We start from the raw sequence: 20,397 nt of genomic DNA on the forward strand, positions 1-20,397 counted from the left end.
TAAAAAATAATTTTCAAGTGTGTTAAAAGGAATTTCCATAAATTCACACGAGTCGACTTTGTTTTCTCATGACTTTCAGGAAATTGGATATTTTTAAATGAAATTTTCTACAAATACCTTTCAGATGGTGTAGATTACGATTATAGTGGAATTTAATGCGAAAAAAAAAATGGACACGCTCACATACTTACTGTGGGTGCGCACAACAATGTTTTTATTTTATTTTATTAAATTCCGATATAATATACATTTTCCTGAAAGTTATGGGGAAACAAAATCGTGGGGGAGGAGCACATTTGTGTAGGTATGCCTATATGGACCAAAAATACTGTGGTGTGATGAGCTGTGTGTTGTTGGTGGATGAGGCAAACAGAAGTGAAGCCAGACCGGAAGGGTCAGACCGGAAGTCGGGTCACACGCGGTCGAAGGCTAGCACGTGCGTCAGTCAGAAAACAGAGAGGTTACGTGAAAGACATGTTTTGATCAGGAGCGATTGTGTACTCCGCTGCGGTCGACAAGGTAAGGTCCAACGTTTAATTCTGTCCTTTTGCTTCTTGTTGTCTTTTTCCTCCATCACACCACAAATACAAAAGACGCGGCTACTATAAGGGGATTTGGTACACGGATATATAATATACTAACTTAAAAGCTGCCCGATAGGGCGGCTGGGTATTATTTGATCCTTTCACCCGCACGATATTCTCTCAGAAAAAAAAAAAAAAAAAAAAAAAAAAACGCGATTTTTTTGCATGGACTCAAGTACCCTGGCCGGCACTGTCATGGTATTAGCTGTCAGAAGTGAAAGTAGAAAAATCTGACAAGGAACGTTACTGCTGGTTTGAGTTGATTCTTTGGCTACTGACAGCTACTACCATGACTGGCCGGAGTGAGCTATCTGTCTGTCTGTTTCTCTATCTATCTATCTATCTATCACTCGAAAGTTATTGGAACAAATTTGACACCTAAAGCAGAGTGGTCCCGAATGCGCAGTCGCGCGATCCTATTATTTTTAAACTTCAAACTTCATTTGTTTTCTATTTTGATAAATTCTCTCTGTTGAAAATTATATTTTTATATTTTAAATAATTTGCAATTTCAGAAAATATATTTTTATATTAAATTTGCGTTTTCTAATTTGATAAATTCTACGGACACAAACAGAGGTGAACGAGTGATAGATAGATAGATAGATAGAGAGAGATAGTGAGATAGACAGACAGATAGATAGCTCCGGCTAGTCAGTAGCCAAAGAATCAACTCAAACCAGCAGTAACGTTCCTTGTCAGTTCTACTTTCAATTCTGACAGCTAATATCATGACAGTGCCCCCTGACCTCCTAATATGCTACAAATCCCTTATTTTTGTTCGGAAAAAAAAAAGGGGCTTGGGAAGACTGGACACTCATCTCATATCCCGGAATCATTGGAAATTCTTTTCCCGTTGAATGAATTCTGGTGACTTAATATGCTACAAAACCATTTTTGGGGTCCGGAAAACAGGGTAGGGGGTGAGGTGGAAGCCTCGGAAATTTCACCCCTACCACCATTGATCTTTTCACCCCCTCCCCCCACACATATATACCCATCATCGTGGATGCCTTCCAAATGGCCTTTTCTGAACTCTTGGATACCACTCAGCAAGTTCTCTGTGAACCTTGTGACACCTCCAGCCTTGTAGAACTTGTACATTTGGTGGTGGAGATGGAGTATATGTAATCTGGGTATACCCCTCCTTTTAAATTTTGTTTTTTTACGGAATCCTATGTTTCAGACCAGGGAGAATCCGATTCTGGAAAAAAATGTTCAAAAATCTCAATTTCAAAATTTCGACCCCCCCCCCCCCGGTTTTTATATAGATCCACAGGGTAAACCTAACCCTAACTCAAACCCTAACCCTAACCTTGACCCTAAACCTAACTCTAACACTAGTTTTGTGAGATTTGGCTGTTATTTCTAGCATGTAAATAGCCTGCTTGGTGGGGTGGGGGTTGAAATTTTTCAAAAATTTTTTTTTCAGAATCGGAATCTCCATAGCCTAAAACGTGGGATTCCGTAAAAAAAATGGTAGAAATGGACTATATGTAATCTGAACCTTTCCCCCACTTATTTATTAATTTTTTTTACGGAACCCCACGTTTTAGGCTATGGAGATTCCGATTCTGAAAGAAAAAATTTTGAAAAATTTCAATTGCCCCCCCCCCCCCACCAAGCAGGCTATTTACATGCTAGAAATAACAGCCAAATCTCACAAAACTAGTGTTAGGGTTAGGGTTAGGGTTAGGTTTAGCCTGTGGATCTATATAAAAACCGGGGGGCGGGGATCGAAATTTTGAAATTGAGATTTTTGAAAAAAATTTTTCCAAAATCGGATTCTCCCTGGTCTGAAACAGGATTGCGTAAAAAAAAACAAAATTTAAAAGGGGGGGGGGTATACCCAGATTACATATACTCCATCTCCACCAAAAAAATTAATAAATAAGGGGGGGAAAGGTTCAGATTACATATAGTCCATCTCTACCATATTCCTAGCATGGATCTTTCCATGACTGTTTGCCATAGCAGGATGGAAAACATTTAACTTGTAGCAGAAGCATGATCGTTCTTTTACCTTTAGGTATCTGCATTTTACCTTATTACCTTACCCATTTTGGTTCATCATGTGATGGTCAAGTCCATTTAGCTGTACACAGACTGTCCACCCCTTAACGTGATAGCTTAGCCAAGAGTCCCTATATCAGCTATTTAAGGGACGATCCCCCCCCCCTAATTCTTGAGGGAGGTGAGTTTGTTACACACAAGTTTTGATTTTCAACATGAAAGTAGCAGCTGTAGCAAGGAGAGATTTGAAAGCAGAATCTTTGACACTATGTTTTGTGTTTTATCCAACATTTATCTTCAACTTCAAGAAACATTTTGAAACCATGTAATGCTTTTAACAGAGTTCTACTTGGTATGCCGTGGAGGCGCAATGGCCCAGTGGTTAGGGCAGCGGACTCGCAGTCATAGGATCGCGGTTTCGATTCCCAGACCGGGCGTTGTGAGTGTTTATTGAGCGAAAACACTTAAAAGCTCCACGAGGCTCCGGCAGGGGATGGTGGCGAACCCTGCTGTATTCTTTCACCATAACTTTCTCTCATTCTTACTTCCTGTTTCTGTTGTGCCTGTAATTCAAAGGGTCAGCCTTGTCACACTCTGTGTCACGCTGAATATCCCCGAGAACTACGTTCAGGGTACACGTGTCTGTGGAGTGCTCAGCCACTTGCACGTTAATTTCACGAGCAGGCTGTTCCGTTGATCGGATCAACTGGAACCCTCGACGTCGTAAGCGACGGAGTGCCGACGAACGAACTTGGTATGCCAGTTGATGTATTCCACTTTAGCATCGTAGGTAAACGTTGAGGTGTGGTCAATCTTAACTTACCTTTGTATTTTCTTAATGATTATTCATCCTGAATCCTATTAATCTGAAGACATTATATTATCAGAGCTTAAACCACGCTGCATTCATTCAACTACTTTCACTTAAAACTCACTAAAGGATGTATTCAAAACAATGTTAGACAATACCGTGCATGCCAAACTCTTCAATAGTTCCATCCTACATAAGCTTTTATACAGAAGATGTGGGCTACTATGAAGCGGATATCATCATCATCATCATCGTTTAACGTCTTTCTTCCATTCTGGCATGGGTTGGACGTTTCAACTGGAGTCTAGGGAGCCAGGAGGCTGCCCCAGGCTCCAGATTAATCTGGTAGTATTTCTACAGCTGGATGCCCTTCCTAATGCCAACCACTCCGAGAGTGTAGTGGGTGCTTTTTATGTGCTACTGGCACAAGGGCCGGAGGGGGCTGGCAACGACCATGATCGGTTGGTGCTTTTAAAGTGTCCCTGGCATGGAAGGCAGTCAATGCGGCGCTGGCATCGGCCACATTCGGATTGTGCTTTTTATGTGCCACCAGCACGGGGATCAAAACCACAATTTCCATTTGATTTTGATGTATTTGACTCAATAGGTCTCCTCAAGCATGGCATGTTTAGATTCATTCTGCTATTTTCCCTAGATTCATTCTGCTACAATAATAGCAAAAAGAAGCAATGTAATTTTTTTACTATCTAGTACTGATGAAAAAATTGCTAAAAAATTATAACGGTAGAAATCTGTATGGTCGTGAGCTGGCAGAAACGTTAGCACGCCGGGTGAAATGCTTTGCGGTATTTCGTCTGCCGTTACGTTCTGAGTTCCAATTCCACTGAAGTCGACTTTGCCTTTCATCCTTTCGGGGTCGATAAATTAAGTACCAGTTACGCACTGGTGTCGATGTAATCGACTTAATCCCTTTGTCTGTCCTTGTTTGTCCCCTCTATGTTTAGCCCTTTGTGGGCAATAAAGAAATAAGAAATCTGTATGGTCGTATGCTCCTGACGAGAGTGGTTTATTTCAAATTGATGTAATGTTTGCATTGATTGATTAAATGGAGCCACATGAAACAACTGCAATGCACTGATACCTGGACACCCGTTCTTACTTATTTGCTTTATATATATATATATATATATATATATCGTTTGTAGAGGCAACATATCTAGTGTTGGGACACTGATAATGTACACAACTAGATTCACTAAAAGAGTTGATTAATAAACAAAGACAGCACAGGGCAAAAGGACTGTTTAGTCTTATGGAGGACAAGACAATCTCTCTCTAAAACCTAGTACATTCTGTAAAGGGGTTAGGTATTAAAAAGGCCATCCAGTCATAGAAGACAGGTTGAAAATAGAATGTACAAGCAAGACATGGTCTCTGACATGTTTTGGAGGGTAGTAATTCTAAATACCGTAAATCCTCGAGTATAGTCCACCCTTGAGTATAATATGCAGGGGATTTTTAGGGGGCTGTACCTCTGAGAAACCTAAACCTTGTGTATAATACGCACCCCTTCTCTAACTTGAGTGAAGACGGTCTATATAACATCCTTGGTTTGTAATCGTATATACGGTAACGTCCTTTATTATTATTGTATATATAACATAATGCAAACGTGTAGCTTTTTTGTGCACTTTGTTTGCAGAAAATAAAGAAATAAGAGTAATAACGTCAGTGAAAAATAAATATTAAGTAAATTGCCTTTACATATTTATCACTTAGAAAATTTTGCTTAGAAAATATTTTTTCATTTTTAACCTCGTATATAGTACGCACTAGAAATTTAAACTTTGGGAAAAAAGGGCGGATTATACTCGAAAAGCCTGACTCGAATGGTGGAACCTGTTTGACTCATACGAACATAGAAAGTGGAAATATGATGATGAGGAGGAGGAGGGTGAAGGAGGTGATGACAATGATGATGATGACGAGGAGGTGAAAGGTGAAGATTGTGGTGGTAGTGGTGATGATAATGATGACAAGGAAAAGACGGCAACCATGCTGTTTAATTTAAGAATGGAATGAGAAGTTACAAAATAATTATCACTGTAAACTTTATTATCAAAAAACAAACAAAAATAGACAAAAAATTAGTTAAAATTCATAAATAAAAAACAAATTAACAATACTTCTTTTAATAAAGAAAGAATTTTGGAAAAATTTTCTTGAGCAAGGTTTAACAAAAATCTCTTGGTTGAACAAAAAATCTCTTTCCCCTTGACACTGAGTAAAGATAAAACATTTTATCTTTTAACTTACTGGAGTTGAAATTACAAACAACAACTGCAATAATAACAATAACAAAACAGAATTTCTTTGCATGGGCAACTGCCCCTAATTTCGGCAGATGTCAACTATAGGTGACCCACATAAGCTGGAATTTCTCCATTTTGATGGGGATTTTTGAGATTTTTTTTTCCACAGTGCCCTTGGGAATGTCCTGCAGCATACTTTTAGCAAAAAATGCATTTTTTTAAAAACCCCGCCCCGTCCCACCCACCTCGCTTTCGCCTCTCTGGACTAATTTTGTGGGCATTATGCACGATGAATTTTTTTGGGAACTACACACTATACTATACTATAGACCTGTTTCTGTGAAAAAAAATAAGTAAATATTTTCAGGAAAAAAAACTGCATGATTCAAGGGAGATTTGGCTGTTGTTTCTGGCATATCTCATGACCAGTAAGGTTTAGGGTTGATAAAAATCATGAATTTTCCCCAAAATTTTTTAAATAGCATAAATAATAATAATAATCGATGTATCAATACCAACAGATGACAATGTTTCTCTAAGAGAAACAGAGAAAACCTGACCCAAACTCAAAATACAAAAATCTTGAAATAGAGATAACTTGGATGTGGAGACTAAAAACAGAAACAGTCCTATTATAGTAGGTGCATTAGGTATGATAAAAAGCATTCAAATGCATAACAAAAACACCAGGACTTACAAGTATATATAACATACAGAAAATAGCATGATTAGGCATTGCACACATCCTATGTAAAACACTTTCAACACAGTAAAAGTAAGAGCACCACAGCACATACCCAAGGCACACAGAGCTGCACTCGGTAGTGCAGTGAAATCATGTGATAAAAATAAAACTACTGAATAATAATAATAATAATAATAATAATAATAATAATGATGATGATGATAATTTTTGCACAAGTTCAGCAATTTTGGTGGAGCAGGCAAGTTCATTATATCAGCCCCAGTACTCAACTGGTACTTATTTTAATCGACTCTGAAAGGATGAAAAGCAAAGTCGACCTCGGCGGAATTTGAACCCAAAATATAAAGATGGATAAAATACCACTAAGCATTTTGCTCGATGTGCTAATTGATTCTGCCAGTTCAGCACCTTACACTTATAAAGAAATAATACTGAAACCAGGTAAGAATTTTGATTAAAAAAAAAAAAGCAAAAATAAAAATGAGATTAATTGCATTGAATTTTGTGAGAATTTTTCTGGTTTTTTTTTTTTTTTTTTTTTTGTAGTTGATGATCCAAGATGACATGGTATATCAATGAAATTAGTAATTATGGAGAATACTTTTGTTTAGTATGATCAAGGAGGTATTTTGGAACATAACAAGCAGATATTACAGCAAGAGACAAAGAAAATCGGGAAAAATACAACCCCTTAAAATTTGAGCTTGTGAGGATCTGAAACATAAAATTGGCAAAGGTTGTACCTGTGACAATTGGTGCATTAGGGGACTGTGAGTGATAACATAGACAAATGGTTAAAGGAGATTGGAACAGGAATGTTTTGTATAGCACCTACAGAAGATTTACCTCTTTGGAACAAAGTTTTAAGCACCTGATGGCTTATTGAAATCATGTGGACATCTAAGGTTACAGGTTGTATCTCATTATCCACAGAAATTCTGCCAAGAATAAGATCAATTTGGAATCAAGAAACTGATGATGATGATGACAATGATAATCTTGATAATAATCCTTTCTACTATAGGCACATGACCTGAAATTTTGGGAGCAGGGATAAATTGATTACATCAACCCTAGAATTCAACTGGTCCTTATTTTATCAACCCTGAAAGGATGAAAGGTAAAGCTGACTTGAGAAGAATTTGAACCCGGAACCATGTGGTTGGTAAGCAAGCTACTTACCACACAGCCACTCCTACGCCTACTTTGTACAAACCATGCGCCTTTATGCAGTATAATCACCAGTTTCAGAATGACAAAAGCCATGAATCCACTGGAAGGACAAGAACTATATATTTATCACTGCTTGTCAGTCGATGAAATTAGCGAAAGTCTTCTACTTGATTTTTTTCAAGATTGGATTCTACAAAAGGTGAGCATACCTTGGTAATTGTAAGGGAGATAAACCTCTTTTCATAATATTGGTTCCAAATTTTAACACAGGGTCAGCAATTTCAGTAATGGAGCAGGAGAACCAATAAGTTGATTACATTCAATTGGAACATAGTGTTCAATTGGAACTTATTAGTTTGGACAAGTTAACCTCTTGTTAAGAATATTCACTGATGTTTGTCAGAGAGAGAGAGAAAGAGGAAGGGAGGGGAAAAGAGAGAGAGAGAACAGCTTAGAGTTACTTGCAATAAATGCTGAGTAAAAATGCATTTGTGGTGGCGTGTGGCTTAGTGGTTAGGATGTCAGCATCATGATCATAAGATTGTGGTTTCGATTCCTGGACCGGGCGACGCGTTGTGTTCTTGAGCAAAACACTTCATTTTACCTTGCTCCAGTCCACTCATCTGGCAAAAATGAGTAACGCTGCGATGGACTGGCGTCCCGTCCAGCTGGGGAATACATACGCCATTGAAACTGGGCCCATGAGCTTGGCTAGGCTTTAAAAGGGCGTATTTATTATTATTTTTAAATGCATTTACTTAATAGGAAATGCAGGATCATTGTACATCTCAGTACCTTTTCATATCATTGCATTCCACAGGCATTAAACAAAATAGCTGAAGAAGTATATAAATGAATAATTAACTTATGAATGTTCGATAAATATTTATTCAGCTTTGCTATCTAAATAAATACACACTGAAATTAAACCGTGCTCTGCCAATTAAATACATTGATATGAAGTACGAGCAAAATCAATGCCCTGTTACTCATAGCAGGGAAATATTTTGGCAACCATTTTATTGATATTCATTTGGCATCACTGATTCAATGCTGACTTGTTTGACATTAGATGTTTTAATGTTTCCCTTGTTCCCTCTCTCTCTCTCTCCACCCCTCTCTCCATTTATATGTGTGAGTATTTGAGAAGAGGCAAAGTGTTTATGTCACTTGTAGTCAATTAATAAATTATAAAGTCTCTCTTTTTCTCTTTCTATCTGTAAGTGTATATTGATTTCAGACTTTGGCACAAGGCCAAAGCCAGTACCTGAAAGGATGAAAGTCAACCTTGGCGAAATTTGAACTCAGAATGTACAGACGGATGAAACGTCACTGAGCCTGGCATGCTAAATATCCTGCCAGCTCTCTGCCTTAATAATAATAACAACAACAACAATAATAATAATCCTTTCTACTCAAGGCACATGGCCTGAAATTTTGTGAGAGGGGACTAGTCAATTACATCGACCCCAGTGTTCAACTGGTACTTAATTTATCGGCCCTGAAAGGATGAAAGGCAAAGCCGACCTTGGCGGAATTTGAACTCAGAACATTGCGACAGGTGAAATGCCGCTAAGCATTTCACCTGCCGTGTTAATGATTCTACCAGCTCACTGCCTTAATAATAATGATAATAATAATCCTTTCTACTAAAGGAACAAGGCCTGAAATTATGGGGAAAAGTACTAGTTGATTACATTGACCCCCAGTGTTTCACTGGTACTTATTTTATCGACCTTGAAAGGATGAAAGGTAAAATCAATCCTGGTGGAAGTTGAACTCAGAATGTAAAGATGGACAAAATGCTGCTAAGCATTTTGCCTAGCATGCTAACAATTCTGCCAGCTCACTGCCTTATCTGTAAGTGTGTATGTGTGTGAGTTTTTGCCTCTAGTTCCAAAAACTACAATTACCAAAACACGTAGAATGTCCACTTAGCTTGTCTCGTTCTACTGCAAGAAGCTCCAAGCTGTCATTGCCTCTTTAGGATAAATGTGAGTAGGAAGCCATGACAAAATGGAAATTACTAAATGACCTGCTCTTAATACTCTCTTGCAGAGAAGCTCCCTTCATCCAAACACTGGATCCACCTACACAGCAAGTTTGAATCACACCGTCATCATCATCACCACTGTCCTCATCATTGTCGTTGGCATCATTATCATCATCATTGTCGTCGTCATCATCATCATTGTTTCAACATCTGTTTATATATTCATTAAACATTCCTATGTGAAATTAGTATTTACAGAGAATATGCTTGTTGGAGGTGATGAAATTCAGCTGAATTTTGGCAGGGGTTTTGTTAAAATAGCCAGCTCATTATTAGCAAGTTTGATCCTGTTTTCTTTGAAATAAGCCACAAGTTTCTCTAAACTGGAAAAAGCCTGCAAAAGATAAAAATAAATAAATGAATAAGCAAGTAAAGAAATAGACTGAAACTAATTTCTGTAATAAATTAATTATAATTTTGTATATTGTTCTTATTTAATAATCTATGTTTCTAGCTTAATACAGATTTCTAACATTGGTATTCAAAGGCCTCAAATTTACAGTACTTGAGGGTTTTTGTTGATGAAGGACAAAGATGATTACATACATATATATAATAGTAAATAATATATATATTGTTGTTCACGTATTTCACTTGTTTCTCCTTCGTTTGTTTATGTATTTCATGTTATTTGCACTGTTGGTGACGTCCTGTACCCATATGTGTGTGTGTGTGTGTGTATATATATATATATATATATATAAGTTCAAAAAAACACAAAAAGCAACAACAACAAAAAAACAACAAGGTGAGGACGTGATACAGATAGTGTTATTGGACGCTCGGGAAATATATATAATATAAAATTACTCACAGGTTCATTTGGTTTCTCGTAGCCCAGGGCAAATTTCATATCTGATACTCGAGTGCGTATTGGGAAGTTATATATTTGGCCTTTATGGTAAAATGTCAAAGAATAACTATGTAAACTGCTTTTTTGGTTGCTTTTTCGAACGGCAAACATTCCATCCTATATAGAAAGGAAGAAAATAGCATTATAAAATTACAATTTTTTCCCAAATGATATTGTCATAATATTGGTTTCAAATTCTGACACAAGGTCAGCAATTTCAGGAGTGGAGTGGGGGAACCAGTAAGTTGATTACATTGACCTCAGTGTTCAACTGGTACTTATTTTACTGACCCCGATGCATGGTGAAGTCAACCTTTGGCGGAATTTGAACTCGGAATGTAGGGACGGATGTGTGTGTGTATGTATATATATATATATATATACACATATAGTCATTTTATGCATATAGTATAAAGATAAGAGTTACTAACAGTTTCTTGCTCTGAAGACAAGTGTCTAGGCAGGTTTTTGTAACATGCCTTGTGATTCCAGAGACCTGCCAAGCCACATGTCTTCACAGCAAGAAACTATAAGTAGTTCATATCTTTATACTGTGTACATTAGATGATATTTATCCCTAACTGGATGGAATACTTTTTCATTGATCTTCCCTTAACGGAACAGGCAGCAAACTACACACACAATGGGCTTCCATACAGTTACTGTGTATGAAATTACACTTACCAAGCAGTGATGACCTAAGACCATAGCAGAAGGCACCCAGCAGTGGGATTGAACCCCCAAAACCATATGGTTGGGAAGTAAATGTTTTAAGCATACATTCACCTTATTTAAATCAGCAAAATTTTATTAGAAATTCTAACATTCAATTCCACTTAGTTGTCAACTGTAAGTAGATGGGGGTGGGGAGAGAAACCAAGAAAACCAATAAATACCATTTCATGTTGAAGTAACTGTTCTTTGATTACTTCCCGATTGCTTTTGCTATGGAACCATTCAAACTGGAAAAGATTTGATAAAAATATTTTTAAATGACTTTCTTCAATTATTTTTAGGTTATTGTATTGTTATATATATATAAAAGAGTAGAACACACTTGTGATGTTGGTATTTTGCATAATTTAAACAAATATGACATAAAGAAATAGCAGAGCAGTCAGTAGCTTGTATTTGAATAACATAGATAAATACAGGCATATTAAATACCATACAACATAAATTCTTCTTGATTTATTAAAATTATTTTCACTTCTAGAGGATGAATCATAATTACCAAACGGCAATTAAGGCCAGCTTCACATGAAAAGGGGAGATAATAAAAATCAAGAATGCTCCACAGTTGACATGTCGTAAAGGAAGAGGACACAATTATCTGGAGATAAGATGACATTTGTACACATGTTTCTGGCCCGATAGCCATCATCAGTGCAACAATTGCCCGACATTACATCTAGTAGCCAAGAAACTTAGGTTTATATAAAAAGGAGTAGAACATGTTTATGGCCTAGGTAATATGCATAATGCAAGCAAAAAAGAACAAAGGGAAATAACTCAGAGTGGCCAGTATCATGTATTTGAAATATATTGACAGACACAGATATATCAAATACCATATAACATACATTAGTGATTTGAGATCGTTGCCAGTGCCGCTGGATTGTCTCCTGTGCAGGTGGCACGTAAAATACACCATTTTGAGCGTGGCCGTTGCCAGTACCGCCTGACTGGCCTTCGTGCCGGTGGCATGTAAAAGCACCCACTATACTCTCGGAGTGGTTGGCGTTAGGAAGAGCATCCAGTTGTAGAAACTCTGCCAAATCAGATTGGAGCCTGGTGTAGCCATCTGGTCTCACCAGTCCTCAGTCATATCGTCCAACCCATGCTAGCACGGAAAGCGAACGTTAAACGATGATGATGATCTTGAACCCTCTTGAACAGTGGTTCTCAACTGGGGTCCATATAAGATTTTGTTGTTAAAATTTTTATCTGCAATAAATTTGTTATGCATCTACAATTCATGGAATATTTTAGCAACTTTTTTTTCATACAATCACTAATAATATTTAATTATAAAAATAAATGATGTTTTTAAACACTGAAGGGCTAGGGACAGTCCATCTGAGTAAGATTAAGAACCAAAGGCGCCCATAGGTGAAAAATGGTTGACAGACATGGCTCTAGCAGCTGTGTCACCCAAATCACTGCATTCAGATGTAAAAATAACATCTAAATAAGATTTTGTTTGAGATTAATGACATCAGCAAGCAGCTGGCCAATTAGGTCTGAGGTAAAAACATTGAGAACTTGCTTTTATCAGTAGCTATTGGGTTGATATTAATTATGGATTTTGATGGTAGTTTGTGATGGGTCAGAACAGTAGTTTCTGTGATTCTACTGTTTATATAATATAACTGTTATGAATGTTATAATATGCATGGAGGGAGAGAAGGAGATACAGAATCAACAACTTACGGTCTGGGGATCTTGTTGATGTGAACTTTCTAGAAAATAAAAATAAATGGAAAAAAAAAACAATGAAAAAGAGACAAAAATAAATGAAAAAGATAATACACATTACAAAAATAAGCTCTTGAAAAAATAGATAAGTAATAATAACAATAATAACATCAACAACAATAACAACAACTATTTATCAAAACAAAATAATCTATAATATTAAAAGTGAAATTCTGTCTGTCTGGGACCCCTATATCTCAGTCTATATTTGCTCTACATAGACATATACCTTTTTGGAATCAGGATGATCCCGGAATTGAAAATCTGCTCTTCATTTGGTTTTTGAACATCCAGCATTGGGATCTGATTTAAAAGCATTTGGATTACTATTTCTAGCAGGCTGAGTCACACCATCTTGGTTGGCATTTGTTATATAAAGTCAGAGATCAAGCGGGAGATAAATGACATTTGCTTTGTTAATTTTACATCAAGATAAGAATTTTGCGACAAATTCGCTAACAGTTGGAATTCAACTTGTGACTGGAACAATAGAATAGTACAGAATTAATTCTCATCCATCCTTAACCTCTGGTCAAACATCGCCGGGACATAGAATCATTATAAATGTATTATAGTCATGTTATTTAGCTCTCTTTAGTTTTGGGCTGCAAGCCCAATTGTCCTGCTGCAGAAGTTAGAGTGAAGTCCACATAGAGTGCAGCTTTTAAGCTAATAAACATTAAGGTAAAAGAATTAAACTGGAATGACTTGATGTTTTACAGTTCAATATAGTGTTATAGGAGGCACAATGGCCCAGTGGTTAGGGCAGCGGAGTTTTGGTCATAGGATCACGGTTTCGATTCCCAGACCGGCGTTGTGAGTATTTATTGAGCGAAAACACCTAAAAATCCATGAGGCTCCAGCAGGGGATGGTGGTGAACCCGCTGTACTCTTTCACCACAACTTTCTCTCACTCTTTCTTCCTGTTTCTGTTGTACTTGTATTTCAAAGGGCCAGCCTTGTCACACTATGTCACGCTGAATATCCCCGAGAACTACGTTAAGGGTACACGTGTCTGTGGAGTGCTCAGTCACATGCATGTTAATTCCACGAGCAGGCTGTTCCGTTGATCAGATCAACTGGAACCCTCGACGTTGTAAGCGACGGCATGCCAACAACAATAGTGTTATAGATGTTAAAAGATGTTTATCATAATTCTGTTTTGGGAGAAAAGTCATGGGGAAAACCTCAAGAAAGGAAATACCATTTATATAAAGGTAAAAATCATAGGACTTCTGAAATAAAGGAAGAAAAAAGCAGGAAAGAACTAAAGAAATGAAAAAAAGAAGGAGGTAGAACTACTCACCATTATAATTTGAAGTATTGAACAATGGTGGAATTGGTAACTTCTTTCTTACAGACATTTCTTTGTGTGTCATAGGTGAGATTAATGAATCTGAAAAGAGAAACCAGATAATTTGCTTTGTTTGTTTTATTTTAAACTTTAACTCTTTAGACTTCAGATTACTCTATCAAATGTAATGCTAATTTATTCACATTGCATTGAATTAATCCTGTATTATCTTGTTGCTTTGAGATTTCAACAATGTTGTTGTCTAATTTTAGAAATAACATGGTAGAGTAGGTGTGAGAGACTGGATCTGGCCAGTCTGAACATAGAGCAGGTAGAATATTTTGCTTGGACATAGTTGGTTTAAATGCTAAAGGATTAAATTTATTGCAAATATTATTGAATTATTTATCAGTTTTCACATTGTTGAGTCACTATTGTTATACTGTTGCATTAATTAAGACTATTGTAATGTTGGTGTATTGTTCAATTTGTGCATGTGTATATATTTACATGTGTGTGTGTTTGTCTGTAATTGTGTGTATGTTCATGTGTATATGTGTATACTTGAGTGAGTGTCTGCATTTGTTAGTGTATAGTATGTCTGTCAGTCTGTATTTGTATGCGAGTCTGTCAGTATTTGTGTGTGTGTTTATATTTGAGTGTGTGTGTTTGTATTTATGTATGAGTACATTTGTGTTTGTCTACGTGAGAGTGTGTGTAAACTAGTGCTTCAACGAGTTTGCCTTTAAGCCAAAAAAAAAAAAAAAAAAAAGCTAAGACTTAACCAAATCAAATAAAAAGAAACTATGAGACTGAAATGTGGTTGATTGATCAATAATGAAAAAAAAAACCTTTGAAGATCACAGTATCACATGGTGGCAACCCAATGAGGGAAGCCTTCAACAGAATAAAAGAATAAAATAATTCTATTGAGAGGAGAAATTTATTTTCAACTTACCTTTTGACTGCTGCCAGGTGGACTGAAGCAAAAATGAAGAAAATTATTTATATATATATATATATATATATATAAAGTTTTAAATTTAAATTTAAGAGAGAGATTTGACGCTAATATCCATTATTATTGTAATTTATTCCTATGTCAACATTTCTGTATAAAGCTATATTTGACCGTCAAATTTAAGTCAATCATATAAGTTGCCTTACACGTCTTCAGGGAATACATTTGAGAACAAACAAAAATCAAACAAAAGTCAAGAATAGGAGATCAATAGCACATTTCTAGGTTTCGTCCATATTTAAATTTGTCGTTAAATCTCTTGCTATATTAGTAACGATTACATATGAAAAATTATATATATATGTGTGTGTATTGTGGAGATGAGGTGAATCAGGAGGAAAGGGTCAATGGCTGAGGGGCCCTACTGGAAGAGGAGGAGTGAGTGAGTTCACATAGGCAGAAGTAAGACAAGCGTGGACCTCTTTGGCTTCAGGTAGTGGGAGTGGATGGATGTGTGCAGACATACAAGTTAGAAAGGTAATTTGCTATAGCCTTTAGCAATAGGTTAGACAGGTAGAGCGCTTCTTGGATTTAACCCAGTTGGACAGTTGACACTGAAAGGGAACCTGACAGGTAGGTGAATCACACTGTTCCTTCTATTACAGTTTCTCATATTACATATATGTATGTGTATATATATATATATATATATATATATATATATATATATATATATATATATATATATATATATATATATATATATATATATATATATATATATATATATACATATATAGATATATATATATATATACATATATAGATATATATATATATATATACATATATATATATATATATATATATATACATATATATATATATATATATATATATACATATATATATATATATATATACATATATATATATATATATATACATATATATATATATATATATATATATATATATATACATATATATATATATATATATATATATACATATATATATATATATATATATATATACATATATATATATATATATATATATATACATATATATATATATATATATATATACATATATATATATATATATATATATATACATATATATATATATATATATATATATACATATATATATATATATATATATATATATATATACATATATATATATATATATATATACATATATATATATATATATATATATATACATATATATATATATATATATATATATATATATACATATATATATATATATATATATATATATATATATATATATATATATCATCATCATCACCATCATCATTATTTAACGTCCATTTTCCATGCTGGCATGGGTTAGAGTTTGACGAGAACTGGTAAGCCGGAGAGCTGAACCAAGTTCCAGTCTGATTTGGCAGGGTTTCTACACCTGGATGCCCTTCCTAATGCCAACCACTCCAAAAGTGTAATGGGTGCTTTTTACATGCCACACACACACACACATGCTCACATGCATACATATACGCATATATACACATATCCATATACAAAGATTTACATAAACATCTATATACTTTTGTGAATGTACTTACTTTATTTACAGGAACCACATAGTCTATGGAAAGTAGAAAAGATGAATATTAGATAGAAGAAACAAAACAATATATAAATGTCTAAAGAGTTCAAATTTAAAGTAAAATAACAAAAAATTGGAGAGGCAGAGCTTTTTACAATGTGTAAAGGAAAAGCTTCATTAACCTTTATATATGTTTGTATATATATATATCTATACTATATATAAAACAGAGATGTGTGTGTAATCGCTTATCACGTGAAAACGGCTTCACTATTTACTTCCATACTTGTCATACATGAATAATTTGACCTCGGATAAATCTTAGGCTCTTCATTTGATTTTTTTTTATCTCTTGAAGTGTGAAGGAGAGAGTTTCTGAATGTGATGTTTCCTTGTGGCACATAATAATTTCTGACACTCGATATGTTACATCTACTTTGATGACCCTTCAATTTAAAGACTATATTGCCTGGAATAGAAGTCTAGTGGGTTCTAACTCTCTTTGAATCGGGTCCGGTTTGACATTCGAAAAATAAGACATTTCAGGGGAAGGCGGAGTGGGGTTTGGTTTGGTTCACATTTTCAGGTCAATAGGAACCCGATAGTCAGTAACACACACAAATGGGTTAATGGGAGATTATGTGTCTTTAGGTGAAATGAAAGGAAACCTTTACCAACCTCCATCCTCTTCATCGGAACCAATCCGTTTGGACAGTGCCAGAGCTAAACTTTCCGAGATTTTAGTATTCTCTTTGCAATGTTTTCTACTCTGAAAGAAGAAACAAAAATAATTATATTATGACGATGATTATGCCTCATCATCATCATTGGCATCACCATCAGCAGCAGCAGTGACATTATTTAAAATTCATTTCTCATGCTGGCAAGGCTGGGAGTTGCACCAGGTTCCATAGTCTGTTTTGGCATGGTTTCTACAGCTGGATGCCCTTTCTAATGCCAGTCCCTTTAAAGAGTGTACTGGGTGCTTCTTACATGGCACCAGCACCAATGCTTTTTATGTAGTACCATTACCAGTTCTACAGGTAACTAAAAATAAACAAAAGAAAAAACAAGCCCATTCTTTCCTAATTGAGTCACAACAAAATTGTTGTGTGTGTTTACTATATATGGATATGGAATGTATTGACCAGATTCAAAATATCTATTGCTTGACTAAATACAGGTTCTACTCATTTTTGCCAGCTGAGTGGATTGGAGCAACATGAAATAAAGTGTCATTCTCAAGGACACAACACATCACCGGGAATTGAACTCATGAATCTATGATTGTAAACCAAACACCCTAACCACTAAACCATGTGCCTTCACTAAGTAACATAGTGTTACATTATGAAAAACAGACTTGTATTCATGTAACAATGTTTTTAATGATGTCAGAACCTATCTCTTTTACTCTTTTACTTGTTTCAGTCATTTGACTGCGGCCATGCTGGAGCACCGCCTTTAGTCGAGAAAATCAACCCCAGGACTTATTCTTTTGTAAGCCTAGTACTTCTATCGGTCTCTTTTTGCCGAACCGCTAAGTTACGGGGACGTAAACACACCAGCATCAGTTGTCAAGCAATGTTGGGGGACAAACACACACACACACACACACACACACACACACATATATATATATATATATATATATATATACATATATACGACAGGCTTCTTTCAGTTTCCGTCTACCAAATCCATTCACAAGGCTTTGGTCGGCCCGAGGCTATAGTAGAAGACACTTGCCCAAGGTGCCACACAGTGGGACTGAACCTGGAACCATGTGGTTGGTAAGCAAGCTACTTACCACACAGCCACTCCTGCGCCATGTTTGTTGATGATTCTAGGTAATGTAGTTCTCAGTCATGAGAAAAATACATAAAAATATAATCCTTTGAAAATAAATAGGGATAGTCAGACTTGTCTGTCCAGGAACCCATGAAAGCTTATAAAATAAATAAATAAAGCCTGAAGGCATGCTCCAGCATAGCCACAGTAAGAGAAAAAAAGGAACAATAAAAATATACTTACACTATTTACTGGAAGCACATAGTCTACTGAAAACAGAAAAGACTGATATTAGTGATAAGAAAAATAAGGGTTATTCTGTTTTATTTTCCTTGAGACCCAGATCCCTTATTGCCAGTTATCTGATTTTCATAGTGTAGAAGTGACTGAGGCCACAACATTCCCCCCCAAAAGGGATGCCAGTCGGTTGCAGGGTTTGGGACGAGCAATTTTGAAGAGAGGGGACAAGTCATTTGCATCAACCCCAGTACTTGATGGGTACAGCAGGGTTTGCCACAATCCCCTGCCAGAACCCTCGTGGGGCTTTTAGAGGGGTTTTCGCTCAATAAACACTCACAACGCCTGGTCTGGGAATCGAAACCGCGATCCTATGACCGAGAGTCCGCTGCCCTAACCACGGGGCCATTGCGCCTCCACTAGCTGGTATATAGAACATATGCTAACATGGAATTATGATGGAAGTTTTAATCTCTTTAAAACAGGGTGTTTGTATCACAGACCACGGCGGTCTCAATCATTTTGGTATCAAAAGGGTTAAGAGTTATTTAGTTCAGTAGAAAACAGTGTCTGCATATTAGGATGATGTCACAGTTAAGCAATCAGATGTCTGAAAACCAAGGTGTTTGGTACCAGACTAAAAGAATAAAAAACGGTAACAGGTACATATTTTAATTGAAGTTTGCAGTTAAGATCTCAGGGCCTTTGGTTTTGTTGAAGCCCCCAGAAAAAAACTCCGACAAGGTTACAAGCTTGATGGTTGAGCTGAGAGAAACTTATCTGTAGATAATATAAACTCAATAGCACTTTTATAGGAAATCAAAAGAAATATATACTAACCTTTATCATTCTTACCAGTTGCAACTGGTTTCAATTTTGATATTGCTTGTGATAAATTTTCAGTGGCTTTATTAGGATCTCTGGAAAATTTTCTGCCCTGAGAAGAAATGAAAATAAGACATCTCAACGCTTCTAACAGCAAACTTCGTTTGTTTATTTATGTTTGTCGTAATTTGAATTTAACATATGATAACGTCTCATAAAGCGAGATTTCTATACATCTTAAATTTGCAGAGGAATTTGTAGTGGGGTAGTTTAGCTTAATCAGTCAAAGCATTGTGACACGTAATCATGGGGATGTGAGTTCGAGTCCACAGCTAACCACCTACACTTTTTTCTGCAAAATAGGGGTAATTTATCCTGCGATTGAGAATTTAAAATCACTTTTTTAACTAAACAATAATGATTTTGTCCCTTGCCACGAGTGTCCCAAATTTGGAGATAAATTGAAAATTAAATTGATTCTGATCAACCCTTTACACTGGAAAGTTAAGTGAAGTCGGGTGGAATTTGAACTGAGCACTTGAAGAATGGAAACTAAATACGTTTAGTTTGATACTCCAATGCTTTTCAGTTAATTTGATTTATAATATTGTCATTGCAGTTTAGCCCAAGGTCACACTGACTGAGACAACAACCTATAATTAAAGGAATTCCAGCTTTCCAGCCATGATCTGCCTGTCTTATTCTGCACCTACAAATTATTTTTCTACATCCATTAGTGTGTCCTTTCTATTTTGATC

The 20,397-nt window shown here is 35.9% G+C and overlaps 1 protein-coding gene and 1 long non-coding RNA gene across 15 annotated transcripts in view; one reads left to right on the forward strand and one right to left on the reverse strand.

The window, feature by feature from the left end:
• Positions 1-382: 382 nt before the first annotated feature.
• On the forward strand, positions 383-7,008 carry LOC149131418 (uncharacterized). The gene is made up of 2 exons (XR_016238012.1): positions 383-519; positions 6,934-7,008. It is a non-coding gene; the product is annotated as an uncharacterized LOC149131418 (long non-coding RNA).
• Positions 6,888-20,397, reverse strand: part of LOC106881179 (uncharacterized) — a 73,724-nt gene continuing 60,214 nt past the window's right edge. For all 14 annotated transcript variants that reach the window (XM_089339939.1, XM_089339928.1, XM_089339934.1 and 11 more), the window contains 10 exons: positions 19,655-19,751; positions 18,821-18,846; positions 17,465-17,555; positions 16,803-16,825; positions 15,197-15,218; positions 14,251-14,340; positions 12,900-12,928; positions 11,363-11,428; positions 10,428-10,583; positions 6,888-9,947 (listed from right to left, as the gene is read on the reverse strand). In XM_089339939.1, coding sequence (XP_089196065.1) covers positions 9,840-9,947; positions 10,428-10,583; positions 11,363-11,428; positions 12,900-12,928; positions 14,251-14,340; positions 15,197-15,218; positions 16,803-16,825; positions 17,465-17,555; positions 18,821-18,846; positions 19,655-19,751 — 708 coding nt within the window. In that variant the 3' untranslated portion in view covers positions 6,888-9,839. The remainder of the gene's footprint in view (positions 9,948-10,427; positions 10,584-11,362; positions 11,429-12,899; positions 12,929-14,250; positions 14,341-15,196; positions 15,219-16,802; positions 16,826-17,464; positions 17,556-18,820; positions 18,847-19,654; positions 19,752-20,397) is intronic.

This window comes from Octopus bimaculoides, chromosome 22 (assembly GCF_046866305.1).
Source record: "Octopus bimaculoides isolate indiv1 chromosome 22, ASM4686630v1, whole genome shotgun sequence".
Lineage (NCBI taxonomy): Eukaryota > Metazoa > Mollusca > Cephalopoda > Octopoda > Octopodidae > Octopus > Octopus bimaculoides.